We start from the raw sequence: 24,750 nt of genomic DNA, 5'->3' as shown, positions 1-24,750 counted from the left end.
CTAAGAAGGAGTAGAACCATCGGAACTCATATTAAACTTAGGTTATGCCTTAATTGCGTAATTAACAGTAATCTTTACCGGTGCGTACACCGTATCGCACTACCCATTAATCGGTTAGATAAAAAGTGCTACTGTGCAACCAATCTATACATAGATGGTGACGTCACTACGTTATTGTCAGTAAGATCGGTGTGTACACAATGACTGTGCAACAGTTCTTTGCTTTAATCAAACGGGCCATAACCAGGAAGTAAAAATTACATCGTGATCATTTATAGAAAAGCATGAGGTAAGAAGTTATTTTATCTTTGAGAGTCATGACTTTCCAAAATTCTCTTTGTAAAATGTATGTTTGTTTCAACTTATTAATGTTGTTATCTTTTCACATGTCGATTAATTATTAAAGGCTCATAAAAGGTGACAATCCGTTATTATTACCGATTTTTTAATTTTTTAAATATTTTATATATAAAGGTTATACAAATATTATATATATGCTATTGGACATTACCATAAAGCATGAGCAATACAACTTATTTTGAGTTCAGAATACAGTGTTCTTTAAGTCAATTATGTTTACAAACAATCAGTTTATTTACATCGCTGTTAACCAGTGTGTAGAAATACCGAAATCCCCGTAATTACCGAAATCCCCGTAATTGCCGAAGTCACCGTAATTGCCGAAGTCACCGCTGTAAACTCATTTAAGTGTCAAACAAAATCGTTGGGGTGCTTTCTTATAGTAGAAATCAGTGATACAGACAAAAACGTTAAAACAATCTCCCCTTTGGTAATTTCTGTTGAAAAATATGACTTAAAGCAGGGATTTCGGTAATTCTACATTCGCCTGCCGGGTACCTAAATCCCACATATTTACGCCTTAAAGGGTCAATATGCCATCGGTATAATTGTTTTTTGGCATCGCACAAATGTTAATGTGCAAATAATTATGATGTTTTAATTAATAAGCAATCTTGACAGCATATGTTGCCTCTTAGCGGTGATTTCGGTAATTCTACACAAGAACTTAAACGCGCGTCGGTACCGAAATCACCGCTGTACAAACACTCAATTTCTCCCTATATATCAAGAGGTAGTTTGCCAACATAATAAATATGTTGCTCAGCTCTTGCCACGTGGAGGCCATCTCTTGTAAGAGCCAAATTGTGAATTGCATAAGAGAGATTTAAAAAAAAATAGGCCGAAATAGTCCCAAAAATATAAACGAGAAGTTAAAATTTGCAGCTGTTTGTAATGAAATAAAACTGCACAGCTTTATATAAGCTTGTCTGTCAATGAGTATGTTACCCTCAATTCCAAATCTGATAATGATAAAAGAAAGTAATAATAGTTAAAAAAATCCAGGACATACACCGGCATATTGGCCGGAATGTGTATATAAATATATGCTACATAATAAGTGGTACATAATAAACTTAAACATAGAATAAACAAATTGAAAAAAATATATTATACAACTATGTTACATATACATATGCAAAGAAGGTAGTAAAGTTACATAATTCAAGATAATGATAATAATAACGCATGTGAAAAATGATAAAAAAAAAACATGTATGATTACCATTAAAATTTATAAAGAAATAAATAAGACGGGGCATTTAACTTGTGTTTCATTTATTTCATGATAGAAATACCAACGGAATACACAGATTAACTATCAGCGGAGTTTTAATTACATCATTAAACTGATTGAATATGTTAATTTTGTTATCTTATGAGCGGGGTGTTAATTACCTCGCCTCCGATTGCAGGTGATAATCTGAATACCCGCAGAACGCAATCTGATTACCCGTTGCGCACACGCGTCAATATGATCTAAATGCTTTTGCTACATGTAACATACCTGGTTTTGTCAAGTGAATAACCATTCAAAACATATATAATTATATTACTCATAGAAAAATTATAAATAGATGAATCGTACATATATACAAGTATATGAATGCTTTATCGACACATTAACATTTAAGCGATGCCAAAAAACAATCATACCGATGACATATTGACCCTTTAAGGCGTAAATATGGGGGATTTCGGTACTCGGCAGGGAGTACGTTATATTAACGGGGATCTCGGGGGATTTCGGTAATTACGGGGATTTCGGTATTTCTACACACCGGTAAACAGCGATGTATAAAAACTAAATGTTTGTAAACAGACTTAACTTGGAGGACACTGTATTTTGAGCTCAAAACAAGTTGTATTTTTCAAAAATAAAATATGCCAACAATATTTAAACATCGGTAATAATTACGGTCGTCACCTTTTCTGAGCCTTAATGTTTAAGGGCATATCACTTTCTGAAATGGACAGAAGTGGGTGAGGTAATGTAAAACAATACAACAATAATTCCTTATATTAACATTCCAAATAAAGTTTGGAACAATGTGCACAATTAAAATAACATATACTTCAATGATACATGAACCAGTTCTAATGAAATCTTTTAAAAAGAGTTTACACCTTATAATTCACTTTCTTCTTGGGCGTTATAAGTCCATATTTTCTTATTTTGTTCATAAATCCATTGACACCAGCTGGAACCAACACTACTGTAGAAGATAATGCTAGAGTATTATAAAATATAACACAATAAAAACACTGAAAAAGAATACCTTTATGTAAAAGAAAAAAACAACTCGAATTAAAAAATTGTACACTTGAAAAGTATGGTGGGCCAGAAATGATGATTAAAACAAATAAATATAAACGATACAGAAATATTGAAAACATTTTAATAAAATCCCTTTAATTATAAAGTGTATGTTAATGATATATAGATAATGATATATAAATGTGTTTGTTAAAGTGATGTTGTACACTGTTTCAAAAAGTTTCAATAAAATTTATATTTGTCTTTCTGGTCAATCATAAATTTTCCTGTTGTTTTTATGCACCCGGATCGAAAGATCGGGGGAATATTGTTCTTGGCCTGTCTGTCTGTCAGTCAGTCAGTCAGTCAGTCATTCAGTCATAACGTTTTGGTACGAAAAAAAATGTGATAACGATAATTTACGGTACGAAACAATTATGCAAACAAATATTTGGGTATGAAAAACAATTTTGGTAAGAAAAATATGGGTACGAAAAAAAATGTGGGTACGAACATTTTTGGTACGAAAAAAATGTGGGTACAAAAAGTTTGAGTACGAAACAATTATGCCAAAATAATTTGGGTACGAAAAAAAAAAATTGTACATAAAAAATTGGGTACACAAAATTGTGGGAACGAAAGTTTTCCGGGTACTTCTTCCCTGTACCCCGGGTACTTTGAAGTATACTTCCTCGTACCCCGGATACTTTGAAGTATTATTCAAAGTACCCGGGTACGGGGATGTAGTACCTGGGGGACCTTGACCCATTCAGCCTCAGTCATTCAGGTGTTTTTAGACACCATTACATGTACCTTGACAGTACTTCTTGAAATTTGGTAAGTTATTATGGGCCCCTTCATGGGCCTTTTGTTATCACATGGTGTACACAATTTCATATCGTCCCATTGGTCAAAAAGGTACCATGTGACATTGAAAAAAAAAGGCGCATGGTACCTTTTTGCACCAATGGGACGATTATAATGTCATAGGGTATGTTTTAAGTGTCAGCATACAACACTACTGAACATTTTTTTTATAATTTGAATGTTTTTCTATTAAGCACGATTTAGTGTATGGACGCTCAGCATGCCCAGCATGAGTCCATGGGAAACCCAGCTATGTGCCCATGGCATTCTGGCTCTACTGCTGCCATTCTGGCAAGTGTCTGGTCGAATCTGTGATCCTTCAAATAGAACAGGTAACAAGTTCAATCATACGTTTGTGTTGGTCATGAGAATTTTATAATTCCATGAGAATTTTTCTGTCCAGCCTGGCAGCAGCAAGGATATTTAAATTTTAAGTCATAAAAAACTAAACAGAAATGAAAACTCCTGACTTACCTAGCCTTGTGCAAAGGCTAATCATGAATGTAGCTTTCCGCTTAGACTTGATTTTTGTTAAGAAGAGATTTATTTGAACAAAAAAATAATAAAAGCGGCAAGTGTTGTCCCTGATACGCCTGTGCAGTCTGCACTGGCTAATATGGGATGACACATAATGGGCGTGCATAAAGCGCAATTTTCCCAATATGCGGCTACATGTTCCAACAATATTATCATGTACAGCATTATTGATGCTTCATACAGTTTCGCTAAGGTTTTGTTATTCTTGACTTTGTGAATGAAATGAGGAATAGTTAAGTGTAATTTTCAGTTTATGGTTGATTCCCTGCCATTTTGATTTATATTTTGATGCAAAGAAATTCTAATTGCAAGACTCATAGTGCATTACTACCTGAAGTCATAGATTGATAGCCAGGAAACAACATTCATTCAGCAACTATTGTTATATTAACTTGTCTAGAAAACATATTCTGCTGGTAAAACATATAACATTTTTGTATACACCTGGTAGGGTGGCATAGACAATATAGGAGTTTCACTGTCCATCTATCCGTCAGTCTGTCGAGTATTCCGTTTTCTGGAGGTTTTTTTAACGCTTTCAGATATTGGGCTGATTTTTGGTATGTGGTATGTGAGTCTACCTACATGTACATGACTTACATATGAAGTGTGAGTTTCCTTCGATTCCATTGATTTTTGGCAAAGTAATGGGCCTTGCACTTGGAAGCTTTCTTTATAAAAAAATGCTTTCCAGATGAAGTTTGAGTTTTGTTCAGGGAAAAATAAGTCGGCCTTGGACTTTTTGGTACCTTTTTCTAATTTTTAGTATGAGAGTCTACGTACATGACTACAGATGAAGTGTAAAATTAGTTGCAGTCCCTTGATTTTTAGACAAGTTATGGGCTGTGGACGGACATTTTTTGTTTTTCAATTGTTTTTTTAACCAGGTTTAGGAAAAATCTGGTAATTAGATTGGCGAATGCTTGACCACGCCACAACTATGTCTTTCATTGTGAGATTTTAAATTACTCGGTGCATTTGTTCACCATAATTGGACGGTGTGTCATGCGAAAAATAACGTCAATATCTCCAAGGTCAAGGTAACACTTTGAGTTCAAAGGTAAAAAATGGCCATAAATGAGCTTGTCCGGGCCAAAAAAATGTCATTCATTGTAAGATTTTAAAATCATTTGACACATTTGTTCACCATCATCGGACGGTGTGTCATGCAAAAAAATAACGTCGATATCTGCAACGTCAAGGTCAAACTGCGAGTTCAAAGGTCCAAAATGGCAATAAATGATCTTTTCCGGGCCATAACTATGTCTTTCATTGTGAGATTTTAACATTACTCGGTACATTTGTTCACAATCATTGGACAGAGCGTCGTGCGAAAGAATTACGTCGATATCTCCAAGGTCAAGGTCACACTTTTAGTTCAAAGGTCAAAATGGCCATAAATGATCGTGTCCGGGCCATAACTATGTCATTCATTGTGAGATTTTAAAATTACTCCGTACATTAATTTTGTTCACAGTCATTGGACGGCGTGTCATGCGAAATAATTCAAGAGTTCAAAGCTCAAAATGGCCATAAATAATAATGGCATAATAATTCTTTAAAATCGCCATAAATTAGTTAATCTTGTTTTGTGAAGACAGCATGCAAACGATTATGTTTCAATGCAGCATGTTGAGGTATACGTCACGTCTGTGACTAGCTCTAGTTATTTTTATGCCCCCCACTATAGTAGTGGGGGACATATTGTTTTTGCCCTGTTTGTTGGTCTGTTGGTTGGTCTGTTGGTTGGTTGGTTTACGCCAACTTTAACATTTGCAATAACTTTTGCAATATTAAAGATAGGAACTTGATATTTGGCATGCATATGTATCTCATAGAGCTGCACATTTTGAGTGGCGAAAGGTCAAGGTCAAGGTCATCCTTCAAGGTCAAAGGTCAAATATATGGGTCAAAATCGCTCATTTAATGTACACTTTTGCAGTAGTTCAATATTCAAGATAGCAACTTGATATTTGGCATGCATGTGTATCTCATGGAGCTGCACAATTTGAGTGGTGAAAGGTCAAGGTCATCCTTCAAGGTCAGATGTCAAATATATGTGGCAAAAATCGCTCATTTTATGAGTACTTTTGCAATATTGAAGATAGCAACTTGATATTTGGCATGCATGTGCATCTCATGGAGCTGCACATTTTTAGTGGTGTTAGGTCAAGGTCATCCTTCAAGGTCAAATATATGGGTCAAAATTGCTCATGTAATGTCACTTCTGCAATATTGAAGCTAGCAATTTTATATTTGAAATGCATGTGTATCTCATGGAGCTGCACATTTTGAGTGGTGAAGGGTCAAGGTCATCCTACAAGGTCAAACGTCATATAGGGGGACATTGTGTTTCACAAACACATCTTGTATTTTTATTGAACACCTGGTTTTGTGACAATTTTGTCCCTTGTTTACGAAATGCTGTCAGATTTGTAGCTGATGTTTGGTGTGTGAGTTTACCTATAATAATTTTCTCTATAATAACTGTTTTCCGTGTTTTTTGTGCTACACTTTAATGTATTTAACTAATTTTTGGTATGTGAGTTAATATACAGATTAATTTTGAGTTTCGTTTAGGTCCGTTAATTTTTGTCAAAGTTAAGGGGCTTGGGCTTAGAAATTGTCTCTAACCCTTAACCACTTTGATACGTTAGTTAACGTATTTCTTGTCCCTTAAAAAGTTAAATTTAATTTAAGACCTTTCTTACTTAAGTCAAGTTTGAAAGGCTTCATTTCCAACCATTAGTTACTGATTAGCAGCAAACAGCATAAAACCTTAACAGACTGCGAGTTATTCGCAGGCTGTTCTGGTTTTATGCTGGTTGCATAACATTTCCACATTTATTTTTAAGGAGGAGTTAATATCTGTTTTCTGGAGGTTTTGTAGAAAACACTTTCAGATATTTAGCTGCTTTTTGGTATGTGGGTCTACCTACATGACAGATGAAGTGTGAGTTTCTTCTGGTTCATTGATTTTTGGTGAAGTAATGGGCCTTAGGCTTTGAAGTCTTCTATACATTGTGTTTCACAAACATTCAAGTACGTTGGAATTGCTCAGAATGTGTCTTGAAAGTTTTGCTAATGGTCAATAAACCCTGGTCTATCAGGTTTTGTTTAATTGCACCAAATCTTTTCATAGCTAACTGACCGTCACAGCATTGCAATTTATGCATGTGGTATAAGGTTGAATTTTCAAATTTTGATTTAAATAATTGTATGTTTTAAGTTTAATACATGTCTTTTTTAATTGTTAATGTGGTATTAAGTTCATTTCAAAATGATTGGATTTTAAATTTTGATTCATATATACTTTTCATTTAAACTGTTGAATTCCATATTTGATTTCCACATATTGTCAATGTCTTCATGAATTACATGCTCTAACCACTTCATGCACTCGGCATAGTGCTTGAATGTTTGCTATTTACTCATAACATGAAGCCCAGTTTTCTGACAGCCCGACTGGGATGTTTTTTCTCTTATACCAGGTCCTGTGTTCTTCACCCAAGAGCTGAATGTGGCAGAGTACATCAACTACGGGGCGTCCAAACCCTTGCTCTGCTGCGCCAGTGGTTTCCACTCCATTCAGTGGCATATCCTGAACAAGGGAGCGGCCTGGGATCCCTACCCTCCTGACTCCACGGGAACCGAGGATCCCCAAACAGAAGAGGAGGGTCAGGTGGGTATATTTATCAGTTATCATACCACCGCATTGATATCTGCCTGATATAACGTTGCTTGATAAATTTTTATATCATGGTCAACAGGAAGTTCTTATATCAGTCATGTGTCGAGGATAGTCATATTACTCGGAATAAATTATAAAGTAATCATTTTAGTAAAATCGAATCAGATTCAACGACACAACAAATTTGATACCAAGATGTAATATATTTTAAACACAAAATGCAACACAAACAGCAAAAAACATTTTATTACAAATATTAAGCGTTAGGGTGTCACGGTACTCCGTGGGACGGTATATCGTAATAGTCTCCCCTCGGTACGGTTCACGATACGCCTCCGAGTCCGTACGGTACGGTACGGTACGGCATTTTCCATGACACATTTCAAGGGAAGTAACTGTAATTCGTCTGTGTTATCAGTAGGAAAGTGGTAGGCGTTTATTTCGTATAAACATTTGCTGTAAATCACGACTTTAGTCGCTACGAATTTCCTCAGCAGCAGGAGCTATAATTTTGTGATTCCACTGAGAATTTCGCAAATTCTTTGAAACCATTAAAATTAAATTTCAACCACTCAAAAATGTGCTGTGTCGCCTACGTCACGAAACAAGGTGCAATATTTGACTGGTTCTACGAATTGCGCTTGGAGTTTTTTATTGCACAAGCAAAGATAGCCAGTTTGACTAGTTGGTAAACACGTTTTATTTTTAACTTAAATAATCTATCGAAGTTAAAGAAGCATAAAGCTGTCCGTATTTTTTTAAACATATTCATAATTTCGTGTTCATATTTAATCAAAGTTTTAGATTTGTAAATAATAATAACTAATTGTCAATTCGTGTACTTTAATGACATTATATGGTATTTTGTTTATTGTATGACACATATGTAGAGGTTTTTGAATAAAATTGAAAAATGTTTTTAAATGGTTTGTATGTTGTTTCCATCTGACGATACGTATCGCGATACGTATTGTATCGTACACACTGTACCGCGATACGTATCGTATCGTAAGGTGAGCGTATCGTGACACCCTTAAAATTTAAGCGTGCGTGCTCATGACGTCATTATTGACGTGTCAAACGACAAAAGTCATATTCTTTCCCGCTAAAACTGCAGCTTTTAAGAGATTTTTTTCATTATTTCTTTAAAATCGGGGACCTAGAGGTATGATAAGCAGAAAAACAGGTAACTGTCTGATCGTTGTGTAATAAATCAGGCTCCGCACGAATAAAATAACGGCTCGGCGAGCCTCGCCGTTATATTATTCTAAGTCTTGCCTGATATATTTTAAAAAGATCAGGCAGTCACATGTTATTCTTTATATCTGCAGCTGAGTGTATTGGATAACAACCCATCCTATACAGTGTTTTGTTTACCATGTTGGGAATGGGGTCCGGTCCCTTTGGATTAGGAAATCTCGCGGCGTTTTGACTAAAATTAGGAAATTAGTGTTGTTGTTTTGCTGAAAAACTGCTTCAAACTTAAGAATAAAAGTGTTCTCAGTATTATATTTACTAAGGTTCGAGTTATAAAGCTGGATGGGAGATGAGAAAATAGTTGATATCGTAAAAGCATAAAAAATAAAATTTTGGTTAACCTTCAATTAGGAATTTTTAGGTCCCATTTGAAAAAATAACAACAACTTTTTATATTTAGAATGGGGCCTAAAATTAGACCCAATTTTGAATGAAAAAAACACACACTTTTGACTTTTGTGTGTGGCTCTGCACTGTGCCTCTGTTTTTGAAGCACGATATAGCCCTTTTGAAGAAAATAATATGGCGCGCGCCTTTATTGATAACGAACTTAATTGTGACTTGACCAAATTGTTAGCCAAGGTGTAAGCAAAAACAACTACAATCATTGTATGTGACTGTGCTTAATTTACTCCAAGAGCTTACATGTATAATTGAGTTTATTGATCAAGTTGAGTAAATTCTTTGCAGTGCTTGATCAATGGCACAGCTTTTTACCTTCTTCGAGACCTGTCATATATCAGCCTTACTGGTAGACATAATTCCCCCCGGTCATGGATTTATTTATTTTGTATTTTCTAATGTATTTTAACCCAAAATTGCCTTTGTATTAAAGAATAAAAATCAAATTAGTTGTTGAATATGGTATCAGTTCAACAATAGTTACAATATTGTTTACCAGAAAAAAACTGTTGCGCTTGTTTAAATAATATGAATACACCATGAGTGGCATTGGATCCTACAGAATATAGCTCATAAGCTAATTTTTACAAAGGGGGACATTGCTTCCTACATTTATTTACAACCCGTACACTGTTTCCTATGTTTTTTCAACAAGTTTAACATGGTTTCTTACATTATGTTGACAACCGAGTTTTACAATAAGGTGCCAAACTTAACAGCAAAGAATGCCTTGATCAAAGGTTATCATTTCATATTAAAAGCAAGACCATTCATAGTGAGACGCAAAATTTTATTTCAAATGATTAATTAACTAACTAACAGTCAGTGTGCCTTTGAAGTCACCACATTTGTAGTGACGTCTTCGATTAACCCTTTCCCACTCAGAAGCAAATTGAAATGGCTATGTTCAAACAACATAAAACCAGAACAGCCTGCATGTAACTCGTGCTCGTTAGTATTTAAGGGTTGGAATTGAAGCATTTAAAACTTGAATATAGTAAGAAAGGTCTTTAATTAAATTAAACTTTCTATGGGACGACAAATGCGTCAAAAAACGTTTCTAAGTAGTGGAAAAATATTAATTATCACTTTTGTATAGTTTTCTAATTTAAGCAAATCACTTCAGGTGCTGAGGATATACCATGCCATGAATTTCCAGAACACAAAGTTCCGGTGTGACTTGGTTGTGAATGGATCAGAGGTGTTGAGTCACACTGTTCGGCTGTATGTCTCTCGTAAGTTAATTGAAATGTTTATTTCAGCTCAATAATGTTAAAATGGCACAGTTTGATTGATTGGGTTTGTAAGTGAATTGCATGTCAGTGGATAATTTGGCCTGAGTTGAACTATTCAGATGTCTTTCGAGTATTTTAATTTTAACATCGTTTACATTTTAATTGAGCCTCGTTCTGGGAAAACTGAGCTTAATGTTTGTGCTTTAATTGCCATCCCAAATTAGTCTGTGCAGTGTGCGCAGGCTAATCAGTGGTGCATTGTTTCCTCCTTTATTGAATGTTTTGTAAAAAGAATTTTTTTTACGTAAATCCAGTTAAGGCCGAAAAAATTGTCTGTGATTTACCGCTGTATCTGATTAGGCTTTGTGGACAGGCTTATCCTTAATGACACTAATCCAATATGCATCAGTTCCAGTTTTCCCAGAACGCGCCATAATAAGTGTCAAAGCCTTGTTTTATATTGGCTCTTTGTCCACAGACTGAAAGACAGCTCGTACCTGTAAAATCCCTTGTTCATTCCTTCGAAAGGGATCTAACTTCTGACTTCATGACATAAACTCTGACATCATGTCCATTCAAATACCGATTTTTACTACAAATATACATATTAGTATACAGAGCTTTCAGGTTCATATAGTTCAAACTATTTATTATATTAGTAGTACACTGTGCATTGTCAGTAGTGCAAAGTTTTCACATTCAGTAAAAAAAAAATGTTAGTGGAGTTCATGGTGTATCAGTATAAATTATTATCAGTAATGAAAACTGTATCGTCAGCATGTGTTTACTGTGTATAATGACATTAATCCAAGAATTAATAGTAGTGAAAACGGTGTAATGTGAGTTTATTTCATGGTGTGTAATGGCTTAAATACAAAGTATTATCAGTAGTTTGTATATCTCAGAATACTTGATGGTTTATAATGGCGTTAACAGAATTATTATCAGTCTTGTCCATATAGTTATGGGTGTGAAATGGTTTTAATATAAAGTATTATCAGTAATGAAAGTTGTGTAATGTCATTGTGTGAACACAGTGTATAGTCAGTTAAGTACTAAGCGTGTATAGTCAGTGTAGTAAATAGTTTATATTGTTAGTAGAACATATTGTGTAATGTCTAAATAGTTTAGTTTATATATTGTCAAAAGTACTGCATGAACATATTCAGTATGTGGTATGGTTTATGCTGTGTTGTCAGTTCAAACAAGTGTTTAGTGTCAATATTGGAAACTTTAATTTGTCAGTACATCGAGTTTTTTTGCGCATAGTTAACATTGCTAGCAATACAAACATGGTATTACCATATTATAGCGCGCAGTGTGTTTTGTCTGTTCATTGCTAGGAGTAAAATTGTAGTATTTATGAACCGCATCATGTGATAATCGGTCTTATGCCATATGCGCATTTATGCAGTCTGATCAGTAGCTGCCATGTCCACTATAAAGTCAATCAAGTTTTTGTGATCTCAAAAGTGGACAGGAAAGCTCCTGACCTGACTGCACGAATTAGTAGGCTGTTATGGGGCAACACGTGTGGCATATGGCAAAAGGTCTATTTTCGCTTGACACAGCTCATAACATGATCTGAATTGTCACAAAATGTATGTCTTTATCTGCAATCGTGTTATTCTTAGTTCTGCAACGTTCTGTTTTAGAAGTGCAAAATGTGCAATCAATCATTGTCACTATTACTTGATGAATTGATATCCACTGTTAAAATGTGTTATCTCTGTGCAGATTGTTCCACACAAGCAAGGGGACCAATACTCACTGAGCCTTTTCCACAAAACCAAACCATATACGACTTTGGCGGGAATATAAACTTTTATTGCACTGGCAATTTTGGGTGTTACAAGCACAATGACGTGCAGATTGTTATGTGGTCAGTGGACACTATTGGCAATAATGCTTCAGGTATCAGTGAAAGATACCATCTTGTGACCAATGAAAGGTTAGAAAACACTTTATTAAATATTGATATTAAAGCACTTTATGTTTTTGATAGACTTGTAACTGGCCATTTAATGTATATCCAATGTATGATAGACATATGTTCACCCCTGTTTTAATATTAAAGGAGTTAAGCAGAAAAAAAAACATTATGTAATATGAAGTGAAAATTTTAGAATAAAAGTGCCAGTCTTGTTAATGAAATAAAATGGATTGACCATGACAGCCACAAAAATAAGCGCTTTCTTTATAATGCTTATTTGGATGGTGTGACAGACCTGGGAAAATGGCGTAATTAAGCACTGCAAAAGTATATGATTTGACAATAATAAAATCAACGTTTGTTTCAATACCATATCTGTGATATACAGCGAGGACAAAACAACGCTGAGATCAACTCTGACCATAGAGAAAGTGGAGCCAATCGATACCAACAGAACTTTCATATGTACTATCATGAATGACCAATCTGATCATGGGCAGACTGACAGATCGGTCAGGATTACAAAGAAAGGTAATTATTGTTGCTTGTGGGTTGAATCCCACCTCAACATAGGGAGTGTGTATATTGAAGTCACTTTATTGGTTGGATATGATTGATCAAATTTAAATGTATAATATGTCATGGTCCTAAGGCGAGGATTTGCAAGAATCTTTGAATGACTTATTATCTAAATGTTTCGCGTACTCCTCAATTAACATGAAAATTATGAATGACAATTGTTTTTTGTTCAGTTTTAACATGCAAAGTATATAAACGATGTTGTTAATGATATGAATTCAATTGACAGCGATTTAACCATTTGTCCATCAGATGCAAAATGGAAATGGCTTTTGCAACCATCATAAAACCAGAACAGCCTGAAATAATTCGAAGACAGTTCAGGTTTTATGCTGTGTGCTGCTCATCAGTATCTCAAGGTTGGAAATTGAGCCTTCAAAACTTGATTATAGAAAAGATTTTAAATTGCATTAGATTTTCTTAGAGACTACGAACGGATCTAAATGCATTTATAGGGGGTAAGGGTTAAATACCTTTACAGCATTCTAAGCCTGAGGCATGTGTTTACTCAAGCTGATAATAATATTCTCAATTCCAGAAAAACCAATGCCGACCATAAAAATCATAGCGATTGCCGTTTCCACAGTTGTGGGAGTATTTATTGCCTTATTACTGGTAGGCTTTTGTGTAAAGAAATGTTGGGGGCCCCAGGTGAAGCTGTTTGTCTATGTGCACTGCCCCTGCTCTCTTCGCAAGGTTTTGGATGGTGAGAGTTTTATTACCATTTACCTTGACCCTATGTGTAATAAATTCACAATTGAGTATAAAACTGATGTTTTCTGTTGACATTTCAATCTCAATTACAAATTAGATATTGTATTTATTTTATTGTGTTTGTACGTGTTTAACAATTACCGAATAGTATGACCATTTTGGTATAGATTTTTAGTTACTTTCGAACACGATTATAAATATCATTACTTTCAATTAACAAAAAAGCCTTTTGTCAAAGGATACGGTATTAATTTCAAAATGTTCACGCAAAAGCACACATGAGCTCAATGTGCTTTAGGTGAGCTACTGTTATCACATGGCATGTGTTGTCGTGCTGATTCCGGTTGTCCGGTTTGCGTTGTCATTGTTCAGCATTTAACCCTTCAAAAGGCCACATTTAAAATCCCATCTTATTGAAATTTCGTCAGAATGTTTAACTTAAAAGCTAACAAACACTCAAAATCAACGAATGTATCGTACAATATTTCGCAAAATGAAGTCCACAAATAAAAAACATGCCCCTTATAGCAATAGCCAAAATTTCAACGCTAGATGTGGTCTGGTAACATAGATATAGCAAGAAAAAATGCTCTTTTTGTTTTTTTTGTTGGACAATATGTTCAACACATAGTGTTCGCGTGACGTATGAATAGATATCGTTGCAGAAAATTAAAATGGACTTTATTGTTTTTTGTATCTTGTTCAATCTATTTATAGACATCTAGCGTAGAACTTTTGGCTATTGCTGTAAGGAACACTGCATTTTTATGGTGTAACTTTATTTTACGAAATATTTTGCGAAATATTCGTTGATTTTAAGTATTTATGTTACTTTAACAATATCTAGGCCTGGTTAGAATCTGAGTCATGTGGAAGATACTATTTTAAAAGGCAAGTCCGCATGTAGAGGTTAAACGTCAACTAAAGCCATAAAACAGCTCGAACATTCCTGCCATAGCCATTGTTTTGCCAATTTGGATGGATGTACAAATAAATAATCACACATACGATTGATCCGGTGTAAATCGGGCCCTAACATCGAAGGCCAATATCCTACTTTAAAGATCAATTTTGGTTATAAAACAGTCAAGTCAAGATGTATCTTTGTCATTCATCATGCTTTTTGAGATAACTTACCACTAATAACAAGCATATTGACCTAACAGCTAAGAGTCATGCTTAGCCGTCAAAAGTCTAATACGATTATAACACAGAGACAACTGACCACACATGACTTCCGTGAGAAAACAGAGTGTCGTGTGTATCACCTGTCTTATTAATCAAAGGTCAAGGGCAAAAGTTAAATTTGGCCATACATATCTTGTGCTTGAAATAAGCGGAAATTTGTTGGAAAATTGGAATTTGGGGGCGTCCGTTCATTACCGAAAAGGCCTTGTTTATCAAGGTCTATCATATTGTTCTCTTACTAAGTTGGTTCCTTCTATCAGGTCAAGTCTTCAACACCTGGCCCGCTCTTTAATATTGTCAGTTTTAGGTACACGTGTGTTGTAATTTACCAACAATATGAACCTGAAATGTGTGGGTTTTTTTCAGTGGATAAGTATGAGTTCCATGTATTTCTTTACCACCATGATGATGACAGAGGAAAGGCAGAGACGATCAAGAAGAAGCTTGAGGATAAATACTATGATGTATTTATATCTGCTGACATTAAACCAGGAACAGGTGGGAGACTATATATGTTCGGATATCATCGCGAAAAATTCACAAACTTAAACAAATAAAAAAGTTAACTACTGAAACATCGGTATTCCTTATAGCAATAGCCACAATTTCAACGCTCGATGTGGTATGGTAACATAGATTTATCGAAATACAAAGTCCTTGTTTTTATTTTTGTGCGACAATATATTCCAAGTTAATGTCCCGCCAGGATATCCGAACATTTACGACCGAACGCGAGACTGGCTTCGGGCAGCGTTCAAAGAACGACGTATTCACGAGAACTACGTCCTGCTTCCTAATTGAAATTTTCATGGTATATATTGTAACACAAAAAAAACGAGCATTTTGTTTAACGTTAAATGTAGGGTGCAAGACCCCATCTAGCATTGAAATTATGGCTAATGCTATAAGGAACATTGATTTTGTATGTGTTAACATCATTTTTCGAAGTATTGATATAAATATTCGTTGATTTTGAGTTATAATGGGCTTGTAATGAGTCAAATAATGGCTTCAGAGATCAAAATAAGGAGTGATTTTGATTTGGATTGCATCGACAATCGTGGGCAATCTTTCGGCATGAGAGATCAAATTAAGGAGTACCTTCCAGTTGCATCACTGTAATAATCTGGAGACAGCTGGTCGAGGGAGATTAAATTATAAATCGGCCCAACTTGTCTAAGTAGATCATGTATTGATCATGAATCTTTGTCGACGGTTTCAAAGCAAGAAAAAATATCAGTGGATATATGGGGATGAATTCATAGAAAAAACTTGTCATTATTTTTTTTTCAGAGGTCATACCAACAACATCAGCAATATTGGAAAAGAGCGCAGCTGTGCATTTTCTGTATACGGAGAATCTGCTACTTGATGCTTGGGCTATGAGATTCCTCACAACCTTGATGGAGGATGGCAAAGATATTCTCTGTTTAGAAATAGATGCATTTGAACCGCAGCACGTTATCACAACTATCGAGGAAGGACAAATAGAGACCGATGGTCCAGTTATGAATGGTATTCAGATTAGGCCAGTAAGTAAAGATATAAGCTTCTGGAAGCGTCTCCCAAAAGTTAAGGTTCCCAATGAAACGGATTCGCAGAGAAAACAGAATAATTTCTGGTGTTTTCTGCAAAACAAACTCCCAAAACCTAAGCGGTCAGCTATGGTCAAGGCAAACGCGAAACGTGACAATGTTGATAGAAGAAATTCTGAAAGGCCTCTTCTGGCATCCCCACCTCCTACTCCTATGAACGTTATAGTTACACATCAAGAGGAAAGTCTGGCATCAGATGATGTGTTTGTATCTGCTGAAATATACTTGCACAATGAGGTTCAGCAACAGAACCCACAACCAGCGACCATATATGATGGGCACCTAGACCAGGTAAAATGGCTGGATTTTGAACATGATACCGCAATAACCCATGAGTTCGAGAATGCTTTGGAAACAGAGAATGAACGAACAAGTATTAAAGCAGATAATCAAATACATGCAAAAACAGCTGAAAATTTTTATTTAAATAACCAAATATTGAGCAACCATGACACTTCTTACCGTGGTGTTGCACCACAAAGCAAGGCTATTGACGTGATTCATCATATGAGTAAAAAGGGTTTCATGTCCTCTGGAGATGGATCGACTCCAGCGAGCGTATCAAGCCCTCCTGATAACAATGCCGATTTATTTAGATCGGATTCCTATGAAGGCTCTACAAATGGAGGTATTTCAGCAGGCATTTCTGGTCAAAGTGACAGTGGATACAGCAGAAGTCAGACGAGTTCATCATTTTGTGCAAATAGCGATGGGCTAGGAACCTCACAATCTTCTTCCTCGACATCTCCACTTTTCAACGGTCTATCTTCTGGAGAAAATTTATCTTTTACCGAAAGAGGAGAAGTACAAAATGGAGAGGCAAAATATAATGAAAGCTTTGTAAAAAATGATAAAGGTTTGAAACTTGCATTAGCGTCCGCATGATATACACGGAACCTTAGCAATATGGTTGTCTCTCCGGAAAGTAGATATTCGTCTGTTAATACAAACCCATCTTTTATTTTAATACCAGATTAACGGTGGCAAACAGGGTTGGAATTTTCAGAAGGATTCCAATTTAGTTAAAATGTGCAAAGCATTTTAATGTGTACGATTATGGTGTATTGTGTTGCTGTTTTCATCGACCCAGTTGCATGGAAAACGATACATGGGGAATAACGCCAATTTTCGGTTCGAATTATATTTTGATGAAGAGGTTTTGGAAGTTTTTCATTTTATTTTACTAGTTTTATCAATCATACGGGAATTAAGAAGTGTAAAATATTTGTGTAACATTGTAACTGAAATAAATAGATGTGTAGGATAATTGCAGGCTTTCGTAGATTTACATAATATAGTTCACTGTACAAGTGATCAGAGAAAATAATCTATTATGAATAAGCAAACTTATTTATGACATATTTGACTGTTTACATTGTATGAGGAGCAGTTGATTCGCAATAGAAGACATATACAGCTATTCAAAATGCTCACAATGTTCCCTTTACAACAAAATTTCTACTACATCACAGCAAAACAAGGTATCCTATGTGATAAAAGAGACACAGGGTGATGCTGAATCGACAGGTGTTCACTTTCATGTATATTTCTTATGAATTTCTAGTTATGGTATCTATAGTATCCCGATTTGTTGCAGTCGTCTGTTAATGCATTGGAACACATTGACATATCCTATTTCATAATTTCAAAAGGAAGTTAACATGTATGTGTGCAATTCTTCAGAAGGTGGTCACTCCATTTCGGATGTGTAGCTTCGGTGTGTGAATTAATATCGTTTGAATATTGTTTATGCCCCCGGATCGAAAGATCGGGGGTATATTGTTTTTGGCCTGTCTGTCTGTCTGTCATTGTGTCATTGTATGTGTGTGTCACAAAACTTTAACCTTGGTTAAAGTTTGATAACTTTTGTATTATTGAAGATAGCAACTGCATATTTGGCATGCATGTGTATCTCACGGAGCTGCACATTTTGAGTGTCGAAAAGTCAAGGACATTCTTCAAGGTCCAAGGTCAAATATCGTTGTGTTTTTCTTTCCTAAAACTTTAACCTTCGTTAAAGTTTGATCATTTTTTTTAAATATTGAAGATAGCAACTTGATATTTGGCATGCATGTGTATCTCATGGAGCTGCACGTTTTGAGTGGTGAAAGGTCAAGGTCATCCTTCAAGGTCAAAGGTCAAATTTATGGCTTCAAAGCGGCGCAATAGGGGGCATTGTGTTTCTGACAAACACATCTCTTGTTTTTATTTTAAAGATCTCGATCTTTGCAACAATGTTTGTGGGGGTTTTGTTTACAGTTATGTTGTTGTTTGTTCGTAATCGGAAGCATGTATTAGGTGGATGGCATTATAAGGGTTGTTTTGCTTTCGTTTTATGTATGGATTGAATCTTTCAATTTCTTGTTTGATGTCAACTATTGTAGTAAATTATGTATGTTTTATATATGACATGGGCATGTTATTCAAATACGCTTTTTAATTCTGTTTCTTACCGTGTTTTAACGTTGTATTTTTTAAGTTTATTTGCAATGTTTCCGCTTTTTCGTATAGCATTTTAATATGTAAACACTTATGTAAACGTTGATATTTCTTTATGAAACATAAACCACTACATTCTTGTTTAAGGCCACAAAACTTATTTGGCATAGTGAATTTAAGTATAAATAAGACACATATTTTATCTATGCCAATTAAAATATATCTGGTGGTTACAACGCAGAAATCCGTCTTTTTTGCGTTTTTAAACTTAAAAATAATCGCGTTTGTCGAAATGGACGTATACGTCTAGAAATCCTACTTTCGGTTTTAAAAGCGTTACAATTTGGAAAAAATAATAAATTACCTGCTAACTAGGCTATAGATTTAATTGTATCTGTGCTAATTAAAATATATATGGTGGTATTAAGGTAGAAATCTGTCTTTTTGCGCTTTAAAACTTAAAAATAATCGCGTTTGTTGAGATTGACGTATATGTATAGAAATCCTACTTTCGGTTTTAAAAGCAATACCGTTTGAAAATTAATAAATTACTTGCTAACTAGACTATAGATTTAATTTTATCTATGCTAATTAGAATATATCGGATGGTTACAAGGTAGAAATCCATCTTTTTGCGCTTTAAAACTTAAAAATAATCGCGTTTGTCGAAATGGACGTATACGTATAGAAATCCTACTTTCGGTTTTAACAGCGGTACCGTTTGAAAAATAATAAATTACTTGCTTACTAGGCTATAGATTTAATTTCAATTTTTCACACTTCAAATTGCATCTATATGTGTTAATTAACATGTATTTCATTTCAAGGCGTGTGGCTTTAAGGTTCGTATCAAATCCTTGCAGGTATTACACTCCATGTGATGATGGTCCATTGAAGTATTTACACAGAACAAGTTTCCATCTTTTCTGTTTTAATTTTAATTTATCCCTGGCTACTGGATACAAAACATTGTAGTATTGTTATTATTATTTATGATTTGTATTTACCTTTACATTTTTGACTGCGAAACATAAACATTTGTTAAACAGACCCTTTTATAACATATTGCTGGAATTTTAATTTTAACAGATAATTTACAAAGATATGTGTTGAAAGGATTTTTCTTGTGATAGCTGAGGTTACCGCTCAAGAAGGATTGGAATCAATCGACCGCCCCGGTTTTAACCGGCGTTTTTTACCGGTTAAAACCGCCTCGGTCAATACTTCCGAAGTGGTCATTACTGGTCAATACTGGTCGATTGAATTTTATCCCAAATTTGATTAATACCCCATGCTTAATTGAACAATATTGATAATATAAATTAAACAGACATATTGTCAAAAATGTCGTAAGCTATTAATACCCACTAGTTTGTACCTGTTCATGCAATTTGTTGGCCAATTTTGCAAATTAGTCGAAGTTGTTGGATTTTTCTGGTCGATTGAACTTTTTTTTTAATTCTAATGAATGTTAAGATAATTTTGTGCTTTAGTCAACAATATTATCAATATGACACACCAATGATGTGTATTATCAAAAGTATATTCAATGTTTTTGAGATCAAAAGTCTTCTCACCTATACAGGTTGGGGCACCCAAAACTGATAATAGGGCCTTAAATGGCACCTTTTTGACACAGCCCTTACTTGTCATGTATACTTGCCTAGATTTCTTTAAATTCTTTTAAAACAAAATAGTGAAAAAATATTTTATTTTCCATTGATTTAGAAATAAAAAACATAATAAGAAATAATTATTTTAAAAAAAATAATTGAAAAAAGAGTCTAGAGGTGACCCACAATTGGAAAACATTATTTGTTGGTAAAATCAAGAACTTTCAGTGCTTATTCATTTGAAGACCAATTGAAAGTTTAAGTATTAAAGGAAACAATCAACAACCTCTTAAAAAGAAAGGAGACAAGTTAGAAGTAACTATCAAATTTATAGCAAGTTATCTCCTTTTGTTTGAGTGATATGAAATAGTCTAAGGGCAGATTTGCTTCATTGTCAATATCAGAGACATAACACTGCATGCATTGTATAACCAATTAAGGCTTAGGGGCCAGATTTATAGGAGGTTTCGGGGATTGCGATAATGACGTCACGTTTGCGCATGCTTTAATTTTGGCCGTCAACACTGCGGCCATTTTGCTATTGTTTGCATTTGATAAACCGCATCGTGATAAGGTTACCATAGTAATCTCTACTTGACAAACATTCGCGACCCTTTTAAAGAACAACAAAATACTCCTAAATTAAGATTCTTTCAGAATAAATGGATTTCAATGAACGAACACAACATTAATAAGGACTAAGGACGAAACAAACAACAAATAGATTTATTTTATTTAATCAACACGAACTGATTTGAACCTATATGTCTGCAAAAACTTACATTGTTACAGAATAATTAAATCCTCTTAAGGTAATGTAAATGTAATTGTTTTTATTTAATTGTCCACACCACTTTTGACACTCTTTGTTTCAGAAATTTTATCCCAGTGTTTCATCACCAACCGATTATCTAGATATGATCGAATACTGTCAAGGCAATTACTAAGAAAACAGGGTGTCATAAATCTGGGGACCTATACCCTGCATAAACCACATGCGTCTGGTCAATTACCACAATTTATGATCCTCCATGTCACCTCTTGGCATATTGAGCAGTCATTTAAGCCAAATACTTAATAGTTGCTTTAATAAAATATTTGAACATATTTAACAAATAGACATTTGTCCGACATGGATCAACAGGATCTATTAAATGTATAATGTATATATGCCAGTTTAAACATAACACTGAAGTGTTAAATAACTATAAATTTAAAATATTGTACAAATTTACTGCTACACAATTAACGTATTTAACGGGTACATGCAAATGTAAACTCCGCTACAACGCGTAAAGATCGTGCGTTACTGCAGTGTTCGAAACATCATCATGAAAACACGCAAACACGTTTGATCATAGTAGGGATATAAAATTGTTGCATAAAATAAATTAAATGTATAAATTAATGGTATCATGAAATGCTAGATTTTTATCGCTCATTAACACTATTTAAGAGTTTTCAATATACATGTACATTCCAGTTCAATTTTCAAATATGCAGTTATTTTCATTCAATGTAAAAGAAACGAAAATTCATTCAATGTAGAAGAAAATTTAAACTACAATAAAAGATTGTTATGTTCGTTGCTTTTTCAAGGCTTTTTTTATATAACTGATTCAATGCACCTCTTACAATTAATTTCGATCGCTGATGATAAAATACACTTTCGCATTAATTATAATCAAATTATTATATGTTTTATTATTTTTGAAATATCATTTATTGAAGTCTTAGATCTACTTTAAGAAAGAATATGTGTACATTTATAGTTTGTTTGTGTGAAATTGTCAGTATTTAGTCTTCCGACGACCTTTACTCTTATACGATGTAAATGGCCGCGATCGAGAGTGTTGACGGCCAATCTATTTTTAGTAACGGAAAACCCCTCTTGTGACGTCACACAAAAACCTCCTATAACCATAGAAAACACATGAGTTCTGTTTGTCCATCTGCTTATCAAATAGATGTATCAACGGATCAGTGAAATACTATGGTAGCAACAATAGTAATAATACTTTAATAACAGATGTGATACACTGAGATGAGATATTGCCTTTATGTATTTGTGTTCGTTTCCATAAATAATAAGTAATTTTGTACAGCTTTGAACATTATTTTTTACAATAAATAGCTCAATTTTTTTTATCACTTACAGAATAATGATTGATTTATTATAGAATAGCTGAAAATCTTCCTTTGTGATGTTTAAATGCTATAATTTTTAATCGACCAGTATTGACCAATATTGACCGGTTTAAACCGGGTATTGACCGCCGGCCGGGTCAATACTTAATTGACAACCCTGTCTAGGGAGCCGTAAATATAAATTGCCGCCTGCGACACCCTTTGCGTCAATAGTCCACTTGATCTGTTCTATAGCAAGAGTTCCGACTCAAAGTTCGATCGCATCCCTTATCACTCATAGCTTTGCATACTTACCATATTTGGCTCAAAAACAAATAAAAGTTTACCTTAAATAACGTGTATGCAGATCTTGTTTCATCCACTATAGTCATTGATAAAAATACGGTCCAAACATTAGCATGGCTATTGGCCTGTCGTTTATATTCAATTGTGTTTTGAAATAAGTTCTGTGTACACTATGCGTACTTTTGAATAATAAGAAATAAATAAAAGTAACACTTACTGGTTTCTTATCACAAGATGTAAAGCAAATAACGAATCGTTATCAAATAAAAATAAAAGATCGGCAAAAAAATAGCCTTTTAACGAAATGACCATGCCCACTTGTAACCGACTTATTCGAAAAAATGCCTAAGTGGTTGATTTTCAGGAAAACAAATTCAATGTAAAATTGAGATATATGATTGGGCGTTTATGGCAGAAAAGCATTGACATTGACTTCTTCTCAATTGGGTGTTTTTTGTTTGTAACGGCAACTGTTTTTTCTCGCAATATATTCAATATATAATAAGTCTTAAAATGGCAATAAACATGACTTAAAACTGAGTATTATGAATTGTTACCGATCCCCATGGGTAGATTTTTTTTTGCAAAGTGTTTATTGGTGCTGCATATGTGTAAAAACGCAAAAATGATTAAATTTGTTTACGTTATCTACAACTTTACGGAGATCGTTGCATACCTGTGTTCAAGTAGGGATTTTTGAGAAATATGAATGGAATCTTTGACAGATTAATGTCTATGTTGCAGATTATTGTGTGTAGTTATTACTTCTTAAGCGAATGTGCTTGCTAATGTTCTGACATAGTGTATATGTATGAATAAATTTGACAGTTGTATCCCTCGTATATTTTTATATTATGTCTAGTCTATTTTTTTCTTAAAGGTCCTTGTGAGTTTGAGCGCAGCGGTACAGCTGTGCAAAAAAATTCAAATAATTGTTGCCACGATGGTTGAATTTCTGATAATGGTTATTCAGCATTTTCAAGTTATTGTATATACAACAACAGTCAAACTAACAAAATAACACGTTCGCCTTAACTATCAGTGTTTAAAGCAATACAAAACGATCAACTTTATGCTGGACAATTTGTCAATGAGGATGAGCTTTAATATTAACAAAACAATCGTGTACTTAATGTACAAATTAGATTCTGGTGTAAATAAACAAAATAAGCCGGATTCGCGTCGCGCTCTAGACGTAAACCAATCAACGACTTTGCGCAATTTCCTTTAGGCTATTAGTTTGGTTAAATTGTGGTTGTCTTTCAACGTGTCTTCAAACAACCGTATCAATAATGCGCGATATGAATTATCTAAATGTAGAATCGTTTACAGATATCAACGGAATATCAATGAGAGCCAGGTTATATCAACCATATAATATATGTAGACACACCCAAACGTCTTTTAAAGGGGCCTTTTCACAAATGTTGGCATGTATTGAAGTTTGTTATTAAATGCTTTATTTTGATAAATGTAAGAATTGGATCTAAAAAGCTCCAGTAAAAAAAATAAGGATACAATTAAAGAAAGACAAATAAGTAACCCGCAACTGGGCTCGAACCACTGACCCCTGGAATAAAAGTCTATCGCTGCAACCACTCGGCCATCAGCGCTGATACAATCAGCGATGTATTTTATACTTTATATAAC

At 34.4% G+C, this 24,750-nt stretch overlaps 1 protein-coding gene across 1 annotated transcript; it reads left to right on the top strand.

The window, feature by feature from the left end:
* Positions 1 to 4: 4 nt before the first annotated feature.
* Positions 5 to 23,931, top strand: LOC127834025 (uncharacterized). Its single transcript, XM_052359579.1, has 9 exons — positions 5 to 289; positions 3,679 to 3,816; positions 7,513 to 7,703; positions 10,498 to 10,606; positions 12,344 to 12,557; positions 12,928 to 13,070; positions 13,657 to 13,824; positions 15,387 to 15,518; positions 16,314 to 23,931. The coding sequence occupies exons 2-9, from the start codon at positions 3,705 to 3,707 to the stop codon at positions 17,498 to 17,500; spliced, it is 2,256 nt and encodes a 751-aa protein (XP_052215539.1). The 5' UTR covers positions 5 to 289; positions 3,679 to 3,704; the 3' UTR covers positions 17,501 to 23,931.
* The last annotated feature ends 819 nt before the right edge of the window (positions 23,932 to 24,750 follow it).

This window comes from Dreissena polymorpha, chromosome 6 (assembly GCF_020536995.1).
Source record: "Dreissena polymorpha isolate Duluth1 chromosome 6, UMN_Dpol_1.0, whole genome shotgun sequence".
NCBI classification, from domain to species: Eukaryota; Metazoa; Mollusca; class Bivalvia; order Myida; family Dreissenidae; genus Dreissena; species Dreissena polymorpha.
The sequence above is the reverse complement of the archived record's forward strand: the minus strand, read 5'-3'. Positions and strand labels throughout refer to the sequence as shown.